Source organism: Atractosteus spatula, chromosome 14, assembly GCF_055471065.1.
Source record: "Atractosteus spatula isolate fAtrSpa1 chromosome 14, fAtrSpa1.hap1, whole genome shotgun sequence".
Classification (NCBI taxonomy): domain Eukaryota; kingdom Metazoa; phylum Chordata; class Actinopteri; order Semionotiformes; family Lepisosteidae; genus Atractosteus; species Atractosteus spatula.
In genome coordinates, this window is record NC_142719.1 from 29,835,217 (window position 1) to 29,849,653 (window position 14,437).

At 45.0% G+C, this 14,437-nt stretch overlaps 1 protein-coding gene across 1 annotated transcript in view; it reads right to left on the reverse strand.

Moving 5' to 3' along the window:
• Positions 1-14,437, reverse strand: part of clint1a (clathrin interactor 1a) — a 35,236-nt gene that overhangs the window by 2,337 nt on the left and 18,462 nt on the right. Inside the window, exons 2-11 of the mRNA XM_088932032.1 lie at positions 13,025-13,129; positions 12,444-12,540; positions 10,865-10,973; positions 9,495-9,659; positions 7,843-8,023; positions 7,139-7,367; positions 6,208-6,310; positions 5,295-5,372; positions 2,703-2,980; positions 958-1,165 (exon numbers count right to left, since the gene is read on the reverse strand). Of these exons, the coding sequence (XP_088788158.1) occupies positions 958-1,165; positions 2,703-2,980; positions 5,295-5,372; positions 6,208-6,310; positions 7,139-7,367; positions 7,843-8,023; positions 9,495-9,659; positions 10,865-10,973; positions 12,444-12,540; positions 13,025-13,129 (1,553 nt within the window). The remainder of the gene's footprint in view (positions 1-957; positions 1,166-2,702; positions 2,981-5,294; positions 5,373-6,207; positions 6,311-7,138; positions 7,368-7,842; positions 8,024-9,494; positions 9,660-10,864; positions 10,974-12,443; positions 12,541-13,024; positions 13,130-14,437) is intronic.

Here is a 14,437-nt window from a genome sequence, read left to right on the forward strand (position 1 = left end):
CGCTCCTCATCACAGTCATACTAATAATGTTTCTCCGATTATGGGCAATTTAAAATAAAAGCCTCGAAAACGCTAAATCAGTTATGCACCGAGACTGAGTGCACTGCTAAATCACATTACAGTCCCTTGCCCCCGCGAAAGACAAAAAAAAAATTCTCAACTCGACACAGGAAAATGAATCACTAGGAAGATCCCCTGTGCCTGCACAAATATAACCCAGAATCGCCTCAGATTAACTGAAAGAGAATATTTCATGGAGACACAGATACAGAATTCCAGATGGCTTTTACTGTCTTTGTTTTGCACAGAAGGTCCCAGAGAGAGGCACGGCTCGCTTTCCTGCCACTGCGATGAAATCCCTTAGTGGGATGGGCCGAAAGACAGCGCACCAAGGGACTGCCTGGCATCTCTGTTTAGAGACGCAGTTGGAAAACTGCATGCAATGCATTAGATGCCTGAATTCCATCTAGAAAGCCGATGTGAACATGCGACTTGTCCCGAGAGTGCAGGCTTAAATCCAGCACGCGCAGCTTGCTCACCCTACACCAGGGGTGTCCCCCGCACACATATGGGTCCGACTTACAACAGGAGGACAAACAAAAACACTCCACTGCTGCCAGCAGACCAGTGGAGTAGCTCTACAGGGGGAAAGTGAAAACTGTAGATCTGTACCATTTGAAGTGAATCCATAATCTATACTGGTCTGCTAACCTACACAGGTTCCTATCCAGCAGCTCTCAAGGCACGTCACCAGGCAGCCATGCAGCTGTTTTACTGAATCACACTTCCACAAGGTGCAAGCGACTGGAGGACGTGCTGCTGTGTTAGTGTGCAAGGGAGCTGCAGTCTCAAGAAAAGGCATCCAGGCATCTTGCACTGAAATACGACCCACGTGGTTTCCAGAGACGCTACCTGGTTGGCTAGAGAAACTATCCTCAGTGGGCCAGGGGCTCTTACCCTGCTGCTGCATCATGGTGTTCAGGGAAGGCTGGGAGGGCTTGGGGGGCTGCATGCCCGGACACAGGAAGTCCAGGCTGATGTTGACGCTGGGGTCTGACCATGTGGAAGGCAGGGAGGCCTTGGCTCCTGGCTTCTGAGCCCCCTGCATCTGCTGGACTGGGACCGGGCCAGGCTTCTGCAGAGGCCCACTTAGGTTCTGCAAGGGCTTCACAAGACAAGAGAGGAATAAAAAGGTTTGCAGTTTAGACTGCAGTTTTATCGCAGGGGTTACATATGAAAGGAAGGCATAGGGCCCATATTGCATCCTTGGTAGGTTTAGTTGCTGGTTACACAGCTGTTATTAAAGTGGATGCTTTTCCATCCTCCATGCCCTCTGCATGAAGAATTACCTCCTGTTCTTGGTTCTAAATGTATTTCCACAGTTCCCACCTGTGTCTCCTGGTTCATGTCCACTTTGCTGACTTTGTCAATGTCTTTCAGGATTCTAAATACATGAATCAGGTCCACTTCTTAGTGTTCTCTGCTCTAAGACTAAAAAGGTTGCATTCTTCCAGCCTGTCAATGTAGAATGCATGAGGAAATTCTTTCCTGACGTCAGCAATCAGGACTTTCAAAGCTTCTCACAAGAAAAATCAGGAACTTAACCAGAGAAAGGCTCTATTAATTCTGATACCAGTCAAGAAACCTAAACTAAACTGAGTCTTAACCTGGAAAAGAAGGACGAACAGTATATGTAAGGTTCCTTTTATGGTTAGTCTTTTATAGTAAAGTTATGTTCATAGTTAATTTTAAATATATACAATAATCTGTGAAAACTATTTTCAGTATATTTTCTTTATGCCATCTAACACCTAGAGAATGATCAGAAGAACTGAACAAATTCAAAAGCACAATAGATTGAAATGTGATTATTACCCCCCCAGGTGCTATAGCATACAGAATTGTGGTTTTAGTTCTTTAAAAGTTTCCGAGTCATCTTTTGTTATGAAGCATACCTCTCAATAGGGGAATTATAAATATAACTGGAAAAAGCCGAGTGACTGCAGGAAACTGAAAGCATCGGAAATCTACAGCGACATTTTTTTTCACTGTATGGTAAAATTAAGACTCGCTTTCTACTCCTTGTCAAATCCAATCAATTGAGAGAAGACAAAACTTTTCTTTTTGCCACAAACAAAATAAAAAAAAACTTGCAATTTAAAACTAGGTCAACCTTATTACATGCAAACAGCATCTTTGCACCAGGTTTTTGTTTCATTTTAATGCTTTTCTTCCTCAGAGTTGTTCCATTTCCTTCTGCCCTCCCTCTGACGGGTGTCCCCGAGGAGGACCATCAGGAATGCTGGGAGAAAACATCTGGCACTATGACGGGACTCGCTGCACATTAACCCTCCATCTTCCTGCCCAAATCCTTCATTCCCTTTCAATTTGCACTGCCAGCTAGGGCTTTCAGATGTGGAGAGGGCAGCATGTAAAACATGCACTGCATTACAAACCTTTAAAGAATATTAAACCCTGCCAATTTGTAAGAAATGGCCATCTGTTTTCATTTTTTCTTACCAAGTGTACTGGTGCATTCGTGCGCTGACTGCACTGACAAAATAACTGAAGCATTTTCCTTACCAGCGCAAAAGACACATTTTAAACCTGTATTTGAAAAGTGGAAATACAGGACACTGTTAATAAAGAGTAAAACCGGTCTCAGTGGTCAGGCCATGCTGCAGTGGCAGAGGAGCCCGTACCTGTGATCTGGACATGGGGAGGTTTGTGCTGGCGCCCATGGTCTGCGTGCTGGACATGGCAAAGTTCATGCTTTGAGAGGAGGCCATGGTGGCTTGAGAGGAGCCCATAAGGTCAAAGAGGTCATTGGATGGGGTGGAGGGCACCGGTGTGGGTGGGGACTGCATGCTGGCAAAAAGATCCCCCCCCGTGGAGCTCAGAGGCTGGGGGGCAGATACTGGCTGGCTGGGGGCAAAGGCGTTCCAGTCCCCGAACTCGCCATTCCCACTGGTTGCTGTGCCTGGAAACAAAAAGGAAAGGTGTCCAATAGAAGCGAGAAAGAGTGGAAAGGGCCACCAAGGTTGGAATTCTCTTAGAGGCTTGTGACGTCAGGGACTGATCAAAGGAATGTAAAAGGTTAGTGCTTAGACTACATACTAAATTTAGTCTTTTCACCCATAACCAAAAAAGCATGAATGCTTCACTCAGTTAAGCACGCAGGTCACTTTTCGTAGCCTGATCCATCAGATCTCAGAACATGAGCATGGCCAGGTCTGGTCAGTATTAGGACAGGAGACTTCTAAGAAAAGCAGGTTACTGTTGCAGGTGGAGTCCAAGGGCCAGCAGATGGCACTGTTTCTTCTGAAGCAGAATTCCCCCAGACCAAAGCACCAGGATAGTACCCAGGAAAAATGTGCTGTAGTAGTCGGTGTCCTTTGATTGACCCACTAAACGACAAGATTCTCACAACTTAAGTCTTTAAAGATCCCATGGTACTTTCTGAACAAGTAGGGGTATTAACCCACATGCCCTGACTAAATTCCACTCTGGGCTTGTACCGTCTTCTCAAAAGTTCCTCCTTCATTAAATTGGTGAACCAATCTCTCATGTCTCCATCTGATTTGCTCGGAATGATCACCCAGCTGGTTCTGCACCTTCTGTGGTGAGTGAAGTGGGCCCCCCCGTCCAATACACAAAAGTGCTTTTGAATGAAAAGCACTACATAAATGCAATCAAAAACAAAGTTCCTCTTTTCCCTATATATTTGATATTTTTATATCCACTTCAAAAATAAAAATCACTGTACACCAGTATCACAAGTAGGGGAAACCACAGTTTCACGGCTTTTAATAGAAAGCGCTTCAGTACATCATCTCCTGCTGAGTGTAAGAGGTGCATGGCTTATCTGAGGCAGATGCTGGGAAAATAAGGCTTCAGGGAGATGGGACTGAATCCTGAACTGGTCTGACAAAAGACATCTCCTGCTGGTTCTTTGCAGTCTGAACTCTGACCAGGACCGCAGGGCATACCAGAGGCACGTTCACATCTAGAGAAGGAACAGAAGAAAGCCAGCAGCCCGTCCTTTCTAAAAACACAGAGCTGGCGGTGGTGTACAGAACGTGACCAAACCACCAAGCGAATCCGGGGGTTCTGTGAAGAGGCAGCTCGGCAGAGGTCACGGCAGCTCGGTGAGGTTCTGCGAAGCTGGACAAGCACATCGGTCCGGACAGCGTTCTTCTTCGGGCGTCACCTTTCCCGCTGCGGTGCTGTGAAAGGGGTGATGGGAGGAGACGAGTCGTGTCTAACGGGAGCCGACGCCGTCCATCCCGATTACCGTTGGCAGGTAGAGGCTCCATCTGGACAGCTCCCCCGGCCTCATCCATTTTTCAGGAGTTTCTGCGGGCCGTGTTGGGAAGACAGGGCTCTTGGAAGGCACAGGGATGACGAAACCATTTTGTGTCGCCAAAAATAGTCTGGTATTTCTGCCAGCAAGCGCAGGCGTCAATGGCATTTCCATTCAACAACTGGCACGCTTGTGTTTATACACTGGTAAGGAGAGTGTACAACCAGTCACACAGCCCAGGTAAAACTGAACATAAACAACTGCAGAATTCCAAAGCACCTCTTAAATGGGTCATAGGGACACCGCACAGCTTCATTGGAAATCCTCTTCGACCACATTTCCTCGCTGAAAGTGGAACCTCAAGGTCAATGATGTGTCAGTGGTGCATTTCTGCTGTAATGAGGACGAGACTGAACAGCCCAGCGTCAACTTGACATCTTCGCTCAGAGATCATCAGCGCTGCCTTTGCGCAAGCTTGAAGCATCAGGACCTGGCCAACACAGGGTTTGTTCACGCGCGTGTAAAACAGCACTGCGGGGCATTTTTCAAGGACCGTGCAACCTCTCAGACATCCGTGTCACCACATCCTCACAGGCAGGCGTTCAGGCAGTTTTTATCTTCATCACTCACAATGACAATCTTGCACTGAACAAGACCTGCAAGTGAAGCATCTTCAGCACTGAATCGCTATTACAAGACACTTCCTGTGCCTTCAACCAACACCACCCAGCCTTTCGAAAGCCCATGCATTTATGCTATTATCTTATCTAAGCCTTATCTATTAATCCAGACACCTCTTTTGCAAGAGGGTCAACTCCTTTTCAGTTTGATTATGTTAGAAAACATGTTCATAGGACAGGAGTCTACAACAAAAAATATAGCTTTGGTGCCTGTTGTACTAAAACTACACTGTACCAAACAGTACAGTACTAAAACTGCAGAACTCACAGTATGACAAGGGAAAGCAGGTCTCAACTCATGCTTGACATACCGGTTCCTGAAGGAAAACTAGCAGAAGCTGCTCGTGACGAGAAATCAGCGAACCCTCCGATAAGGTCTGTGTTTCCACCTACAGGAGGAAAAAAAAACAGACCCGTGTGAATTGGAACAATCTGGTAATAGCTGTGTTTATCATTTCATCTCTCTCTATATTAGGCTTAATTCTACAGTATGTGCTTGCAGCTCACAGGAAAATAAAAAAAGGAGATACAGCATTATTGATAAGCTCAGAGGCAGCTGAAGTGTGGGTGTCGTCTGCTTGACGAGCCATTATCACAAAGGCTAGTCAAGAGATGTGAAAAGTATGTAGGAAAGATGTGATGAGACATAACACATCTGTTTAGCTTGCAGAGGCAAAAACGTCAGTAGGGCGGGACAGCACATCTGTGCAGCACTCCAGCCCCACAAGGGATTGTTTCAACATCTGGTGCTACAGCTAAATGGTCTTACTGCTGCAAGACATTCAGCTCCATCTGCTGCAGTTAGCCTTACTGCCTAGAAGCCTCTTCTTCCGATGCCTGGGTAATAAAAAAATATATGCAAGCACCCAACAACAAAAAAAATACAGAACACCAGCAATCCCAGCATCATGGGAAGAGATTATCAGGGATTTTAACCAAACTTCAGAACAAAACCTAAACTCATACATATTTAGGCTTGAACACTTCCGGGTAAAACTGTTACACTGTCTTATTTTTTCTTTAATTAAGCCAGTTCAAGACTAAAAATAAACGCAGGATAGCAATGACAGCACCATTTTTTCTTTCAAATTTATTATCCAATTTTAAGAAAGTGCTGTATTATAAGTGTGCCCAGGATTTGTTGCTTTCTTGCTCCTGGTTTGCAGGTTCATGGACAAACATGAAAAGTTCCAGACGGGAGAGACAGATCCTGCTGATTTTTACCTGCGGGATGTGGCTGACTGGATGGCACAGCCGTGTCCACCATTAAGAAGTCAACCAAGCCAGCGCTGGGGGGCTGGGTGACCGCTGAGCCTGCTGCTTGAGACTACACAAGAAAAGAAAAACACAGGGAGATCTGAGAACACCTCGGATATCAATCAGGCACAACGTTACCGTAACTTTCAGCAGTCACAAGATGGCAGTGTAAGGCTTTCAGGCAGAATTAACGTTTAAGTCTGCATTAGTCAGCACACTCCACTGATTAAGGAGACAGGTATTTCTCCATCAGCCCACCCCCCAACACCACAACTGTTTGTTCTATTAATTATATAGAAATTACTACACAGATTCTCTTGACTTGATTCTGAAGATAATTCTTATTGAGCCAATTAGTACAGTATGGCAAACGTATTCCGAACTTGATGACTGTAATCAGGCTCTGCGCTGCTACACTGCCTTCCAATCCATCACGCAAACATTACTGAAGTACAGAAGACAGGAGCGAACAATAATGGTCTCAGCCATTAGAAATAAGGAGATGAATAAATAAACGACCCTTTTCAGGACAGCTGTCAGATCGCTGTCTACCGAGACTGCACTGGTGAGGCTGGGGCAATGAGAAATGTACTCGTCAAGTTATCTGAAGGATTATCTCTTTCTGTAAGCTTGGTTTGTTTCCTGGGATCACCTCCCTCACTTTACGACATTGGTGAAAGTGTGCGAGAGACTGAAGCATTTTCAGAGCTGAATACGGTCTGTAAAGATTCAGTGATGTGGTATAAAAGGGTTTTGCTGCTCCAGTACAGAGGGATTAAAGTGTGGATTAAGTCTTTCTCACAAGGGACAAAGTTCTCATACAAGACTCGGATTGCAGCAATACCAGCTCTACCATGTTTCCCCGTTTCATGCGGCAGTGGCCGGCCTCCCTCTGTACCTTGTTAGCGCTCTGCACCGCCGTGTCTGGACTGGGCTTGTCCCCCGTATAGTGCGCGGCCGCCCCCAGGTCCACCGTCTTGGAGGGGACCCCGCCTCGTTTCCGGGTGGTAGTGGTCTCCATGGCCTGCGTGATGTGAATGCTCTTGGTCGTGACTGTTTCCTCCTCGTCCTTGAACTCCGACTTCCCAGGCCGCCCGTTTCGGGACGCCCTGTCGTCCTCGTTGTCACTGTTAAGCGGACACGCAGGAGGGGCGCAACGTGAAAGGTGGGAAGACCCAGCCGCTGCAGCTGCAGCTGAAGGGCTCGCAGGCCAGTGGGGATGACGATGTCAGGTAATGACACTAAAAGGTGCTCAGACACCGAGCTCGTCGACAAAACAGCAACTGATCTTGGCGTCTAATTTAATCTGTCTGACTTCAGTACACCTCGCCAGGAACAGAAAAACCCTAATGGAATTAGGAATCCATTGCTGCAGTCTTGTTGTACATTTACAGCATGGTACTACTTTTCTGGAGTTTTCATAGCTGGGAGATCTGTTTCCTGCTCTCTTGCTCCAAGGCTGCTTCAGATCTCCCAGGTCAGCTCCTTCAAATCCTCTCAAATTAAATCTTGATTACGTGCTAGCTTTTAATTGCTTAATTTCCTGGATTCATTTCTACAAGAGACAGCTTAAAACAACTATTCTTCAAAACCCCTCTTTACCTGAATCTCTCCGGAGAGTCATCCCGGTCTTTCTTGCGGAATTTGCTGATGGTGTCGTCGATCGTACTGCCGATCTTGTCGCTGATTTCGCCCAGCTTTTCGCTGAACGGGAACACGCCCTTGTTTTTGTCCCAGTCCTCATCCCACTTTGACTTGGGCTCGGAGTCATACCGGTCTCCCGCTGCATGGGGACAGAGAACAAAACAATTGGGGGGGTGGGGAGGGAACGGAAAAGAAAACAGAAATGTGGAATTTGTTTTTTTAAGCCTTTCTACTGTCCTGTAAACTCAACTCCCAGTGGTTTTGAAGCCAGCTGAAAGCCCCCCGAGCTCTTCTGGATCGAGGACTCTGCACAACAGGTGAAGGACCTGAGAGAGCCACAAGTTAGCCTGCAAGCTCAAGCACAGCAGCCGCGACTCGGGTTCTGTCTTATTCACCAAGGGGAACCTGCAAAGAGCACTTCAGAAGGAAATCCGAAGGCCAAACGCTCTCAGGGAGCTCGCTTTGCTCTCTGTGGCTCTGGCCCAGTACCATGGCTGGTCAGAAAATGGACTGTAGGCAGGAGGAGTGAGCCGAGTCCCTGAATAACTCAGATAGGTGACACTGGGGAACGCGTGTGATCGACCCAAGAGCACAGAATAAAACTGAACAAGTCAAAAGCCCAGTACAATTACAGGACAGTGCTGCTATGTTATGCCGAGCGCTAACCTAACTAAACCTTTAAAAGGATTTCCTGTAGCAAGATTCATTAAACAAGTGCAGCACACGCCAGACCATGAAGAATTTTACCACTCAATCAGAGTATTTTAGCAAAGCACATCTGATGGCTGATGTAATGCTGCTTTTTTTAAAAAATTAATAATCACATTAAAGGACAAATGACAAATCGAGTTTGTGTTAATTCCAATTTCCGATGTTTCTGATTTTCTTCATAGTCCTTCATTTTAGCGAGATAACTCGGGATCATTCAACTTTTTTTGAGAAGATACGTGCACAATCAGAAAGGCCATAATTTAAAAGATGTTTTGTTACATGCAGGGGGGGAAAAAAAGCACATTTCATGAACTTCTCAAACCCTGCAGACGCGGTTGCATGACAAGATAAAAGTGTTAGCACAGAAAATCAAGACAACTGTAATCAAAAGATCAGTCATCTGGATAAGGAAATCTGCAGGGAAAAAGGGGAAATCAAAAGGACTAAGGAGCGATATGCAAGAACTCATCTGAACCAGCTGCCATCAGATCTGCTGGTGTGTTAGGAGGAAGAGACACCACTGCTTTGCAGAGATACATCCAAGTCATTTCTCTTAGCCTGCAAAATTCCCTTTTTCGTATTTCTTTTTCTGTGTGCACCCACTGCCTCCTGGTTTTGAATGCAGGAGTATCTAATACGCATCCCACCTGCTTCAACCCGCCAGCGGACGTGGCCGTCTGGACACTCGGCCAGCTCTAATCAACACGCAATGCCGAGTTAGCAAGTGTAGCAAGGGTTTGGCCAGAAAGTCTCGGCCTGAGCTTCCATTTATAAATCTGTCCCGATTTTCGTGTAGGGGCTTGAAAAAACAAACACTTCTTAGGTTTAAGAAGTTCAGTCCCAGGGTCTTGATTTTCCAGGTAGCCACCTTCCCACTCACTGAAGCGCTAATTACTTACTGTATCTAAACCCGCCCAAACTGTCAGAGGAGACCCCGATATATTTGTCCTTGTTCTTCTTTGCTTTCTTCCTCTCTTCCCGGAGCCTGTCGTCGTCCTGAACAAACTCCACCATCTCTTTTACCTTCTGTCGCACATTGATGCCCTGATCTTTCCCGTTCTCGTCTACAAAAGAGGCAAAAAAATGAAATTAAAGGCACGAAAGCTCCCCCCCCACCTGTGAAAACATTCAGAGCTTCTCATTAGAAACCTGATATGATCACGGAATTAAAAAGAGTTTGGATCAGTGAGCTTTTTCTTGGGTCCCCCTTTCCAAGAACTGTCCAGATCCCTCCCCCCCCCCACACACACATATGATATGAAACAGAACATAAAACTGTCGCTACAGGGTGCGTTCCAGGCTTGCTTTCACACCATCACAAGGAGCCAGCACCCCCCGCTGTGTCTGTGCTTTAAACTCGCCCATTAATCTTAAGGACGACACTGTAATCAAAACCAGAGACCATCGCATTGCTCCGATGTCACAGCGGGAGGTGAAACAGACTTTGCTCTTCAGCAAACCTTTTTAAGGGCACAGCGATCGTTCCCTTGGCTCGGCCTGTGGAAAGGCACGAGGGATACCCAGACCAGAGGGGCTTTTACTCCTTCCGCTCTGTCAAAACTGCGAGATCACTTAAGAGAAGGCCTTGCAACAGGTACTTGCGGGACCTAACGGCTGGGAGTTAATGCAACTCTCTGGAACACGAAAACAAAGCTTGAGGAATATCTATGACCCACAGTTTTTTTTTTTCCCCCAGCGATTGTCTTCTGTTTCCGAAGACCTTCTGTTTCTCTTTCCAGGGGGGAGAGGGCCTACTACAACCGCAGAGAGCTGATCTCTCTTGCTACATGCCACACGGTCCGCTTTGCCGCTGATAAGATACGTGTAACCGATCAGCTTCAACCCACGTGCTGGATCGCTTGGCGTTCAGGCGCCCCGACCTTCCTCTCCCTGTGCAATTACAGTTATACCTTTGAAAGTGGGGTCCCCCCGAGACCCCAGACACGCCGTTCATGGTTACTTCATTTTAAATGGAATAAAAAAAAAACAGATATACGCGCTGTATAAAGACAATCGTTCACACTGAGCCAGTGCTTTCCCATTTTCCACGTCCGAGCAGTCGAGTTCTTGCCTTCACTAATTAATACTCTAGGGTCCCCCTTCTTAGAATCCGCACACTCCACACAGCTGACAACGAGCACATTCTAATTGGTGCAGGGGATCTGATCAGCGAAAGGCATCGAGAGTGACTGACAACCGGGGCTCCTGCTGTAATTTGCTCTCCAGTTGCCACCCACCCACCTCCCCCCATCTTTCCTTTAATGCTTACCTACAAAATGGTAATTTTCCAGCGACCGCAGATCATAGATGTGTTCTCTGGCGCTCGTCACGACTCGCTCTGACCCGTTTCTTATGAGGTATGCCAGCAGCAGTAAGGACTGGGAAGGAGAAGAATAAAAATACACATATACTTTTAAAGAACACTGTTTTTCAGAGCAAACACCCCCCCCCCATCAATATAGCCGAAAGCAGCCAGGATCCATAGACTTGTTTATTCCAAATACACCCAGAGCGGAGAATGTTAACAATTCTACAGATGTCTTCTCTTTCTTCACTCCTTTCTGCAGTCTAATCAAAACTGACAGCTGCATCATTTTCACCAGCTGCATATAATTTCATAACTAAGTCCGCTGACTAATATGGCCCTCTACTGAGAAGATGCACGCGTTTGAAAGGGCAGGCAGGCCCCGTTGCAAGCCAAGTGTATACAATTAAGGGGCGTCATGAATTTCTGATTAAATTAATCCACAAGGCAGAAGCAGTCTTCGCTGGTATCTGTATAGAGGGCCTTTTGAAAAAGAAAGATGCAGCGCTAGCATGTGAAATACTTATGCAGTAAGGTAGCTTGTTTAACTTTCAGATCTTTTTTTTTTAATTAGGGGCACTGAATTCTAGGTAGAACACTGAGCTTCCAGGGATCGTACGACGCACATTTCAAAGTTTATTAAACTGATGCCAATCCTGCAAATCTGCAAGGTTTAAAGGAACAAGGGAAACTAATACAAACGGGAAATTAAATTACACTGTACTATATACCGAGGATGTTTTCAATTAATGTACATGTTCCTGTAGGTAAAATGAAGGTGGACCACCAAATGCTGTGGTAAGCATTTGAAAAATGTAATAAGAAAATAGAAAAAAAAGAATTCAGCATTATAGAAATACTCAGGTACCTGCAGTTTCAGTAATACCATCTATACCTTCACAATAAAGGCTAAAAATTTTGATCAGTTTTTCGAATGTGAGCATTCCTTTATTTACACAAGTTTTTTTTTACAGAATGTCCCAGAACATTAAAGCAGCTTTAAGTTAAAAAAATCACTTTCCTAATTCTAGAAAGCTTGCTTTTACATAAAATTGTTTCACACAAGAGAAACTCTTCAAATTCACTCAATTACCAGCTAGTCACACCCCAAAACCCTTGCATTATCTTTCTGGGGACTGGCAGAAAAATAGCAGATCTTCCACAAAATCCCTCAATCCAATGAAAAGCTCCAAAACCACAACCACCATCTTTCCACATCACAAGAAAGCTGGCCAGGAAATCAGACAAGTGGATTTAGCTACAGACAGGAACGTGATGTGTGACCGTTCCATTCAGCTACACACTGACAATGATGCTTAGCACCTTCAGAGCTACACCTCCCAATCTCTGAAAGCATCTTTCACCTGTCTGCATACAGACTGAACGTCCCTAAACTGCAAAAGCAGTGCAGGCCAACTGAATACGACGGAGAACAGGAGCAGTGGTTTTCCGAGTAAATTATAAAATGGAATTGTTTTTTCTGCACTTCAGGACTTTATTGTACTCAACCAAGTCTTGAGAATTCGTTGGGATTTATGCAGACCTTGTACACTCTTCTCCAGTTCTTCTTGTTGTCTTTCAACATTCGGGTCCACAACATGTTCATCACTTCAGGGAACTGTTCATACATGAAGGTGGATCTGGGAAGAACAAGTAAAACACTCATGAGTGGAAAGGAAGAGGCCGCGCATTAAAACAAAAGGGCTCTGTGGAGTCTGGGACAAGCTGTCCTGCCATGCTGATGAAGAGGATCCTCCCAAGTGCGTCTAGATATGGCCCAATGAGATCACTGGGCTGACTCGCCACTGGCAGACAGACAAGCTACGTGAGCACAACAGCCTCCTCTCATTTGAAACTTTGCTTTAGAGTATCTCACAGTCTCTTACAAGATACTCAAATCGAAATTCTATGTTTGAATGCTATAAAATGTAAATAATTACAAGTTAATCTCATTTTATGTATGCTTTATCAGCATACTATCTAAGATCATTGGGTAGACAGGTCACAGCAGTACTGAAGAGACAGACAGTATGAGGTGACTGCCGCAGTGCTGTGTTGGGAGAGTTAGACAGGCAGAGCTGTATGCTAGTTACTGCTACATAATAAACCAGAGAGAGCACTCACCTGGCTATCTCCCCCATCAGCTGCCCAGATGGTCCCCAGGGATCATCGTTGGTAGCTTCTCGAACCTTCGATTCGATCTCTGAATAATTCATCACCACGTTGGTGCTGCAAGAGAAAAATACAGTCACATGTTTTGCAGTGAATGTCTGGATGCACAACCCCTCGAAGTTTAACCACAGTCCTGCTGGGTGGTTTAAATAACCTGTGTGGTGAACAGTACAAGACTACAGGAATCACACAGTCTTATTTAAGCAGTCTGAGCCATGGTTTGATCACTCCTGGGAAAAGACACTGATTGGGGATTATTCTATCAGATCTGTCAAGGGGCCAGCATACAGCTAAACACCCGAGGAGGCCTGGATATTATTCTGACCATGTATTGTGTGGAATCTGTTGATGCAATAAAAGAGATTGTCAATTTCCTGTCAGGCCTCATTGCTTTCAAATTCCCACACGAGAACGTGTCAATCCAAACTCAATGCACTAAGAAACAGCTGGAAAGAGAGATTTTAACCAGAAAGCCTCATTTGATTGAGAATAATAGCTCTTCATTTTCTAGTGAGAAAGATGATCTTCAAAAGGTGCAGTTTTACACTTTTAAAGAAAATTCCAAGTTTCTTTTCCACCCTGAATAACCTAAAAACCAATTACGCCCTGGTTTCCAAGAAAGGGAATATTCCAGCTTCTTAATCTTATTTTTCTGTTGTGACAAAGGTCACTACAGGGAAGTTATTTAACTAGTTATAAATTTATAAAAGCATTATATACTGTATATATATATATCAGTAGTCCAAAAAAATGATTTTCCGAGGAGGAGAAATTTTTAATTCATTTAAAATCTCTTCAATGAAAATCTGTCGTCAGAACAAACAGTGAAACACAAACTAGAGGGCAACTAGTGTGAACTCTGAGGAAGTGCACTAAAAACCAAGAACAGGAGGCACTTCTTTACACAAAGGGTTGTGGGAGTATGGAACAGTAAATACAGAATGTTAGCCGAGGCTCCCACAAAGTCCACCTTAAGTGAAAATCTGAAACAAATGTAAAAATAATAAAAAAAACATTCGACAGTCTGCTTTGTGGGAGAACACATGACCAAAAAATATATTCATCAGAAATGCCAAATGCATTGGCCTATACACACACTTCCTACAGGTAACAGCAAAATATGTCACAGCACATTTTGCAAAAGCTAAATTAAAAAAAAACCAAAAAAAAGTAGAGTTGGCTGCAGACCAGGCTCGTCGTTAATCCTCGTTTTAAAATGGATTATTTTTTCTTCCTTTCCCATGTTTTCTAACGACCTGCATCGCGCACTCTACTCCACAGATCCTGTAACCTCTGCTGCAGAGCCTAATTTCTCTGTGGCCAGATGTGAGGGGAAATGAGTGCTCGGATTCCAAGACTTCCCGA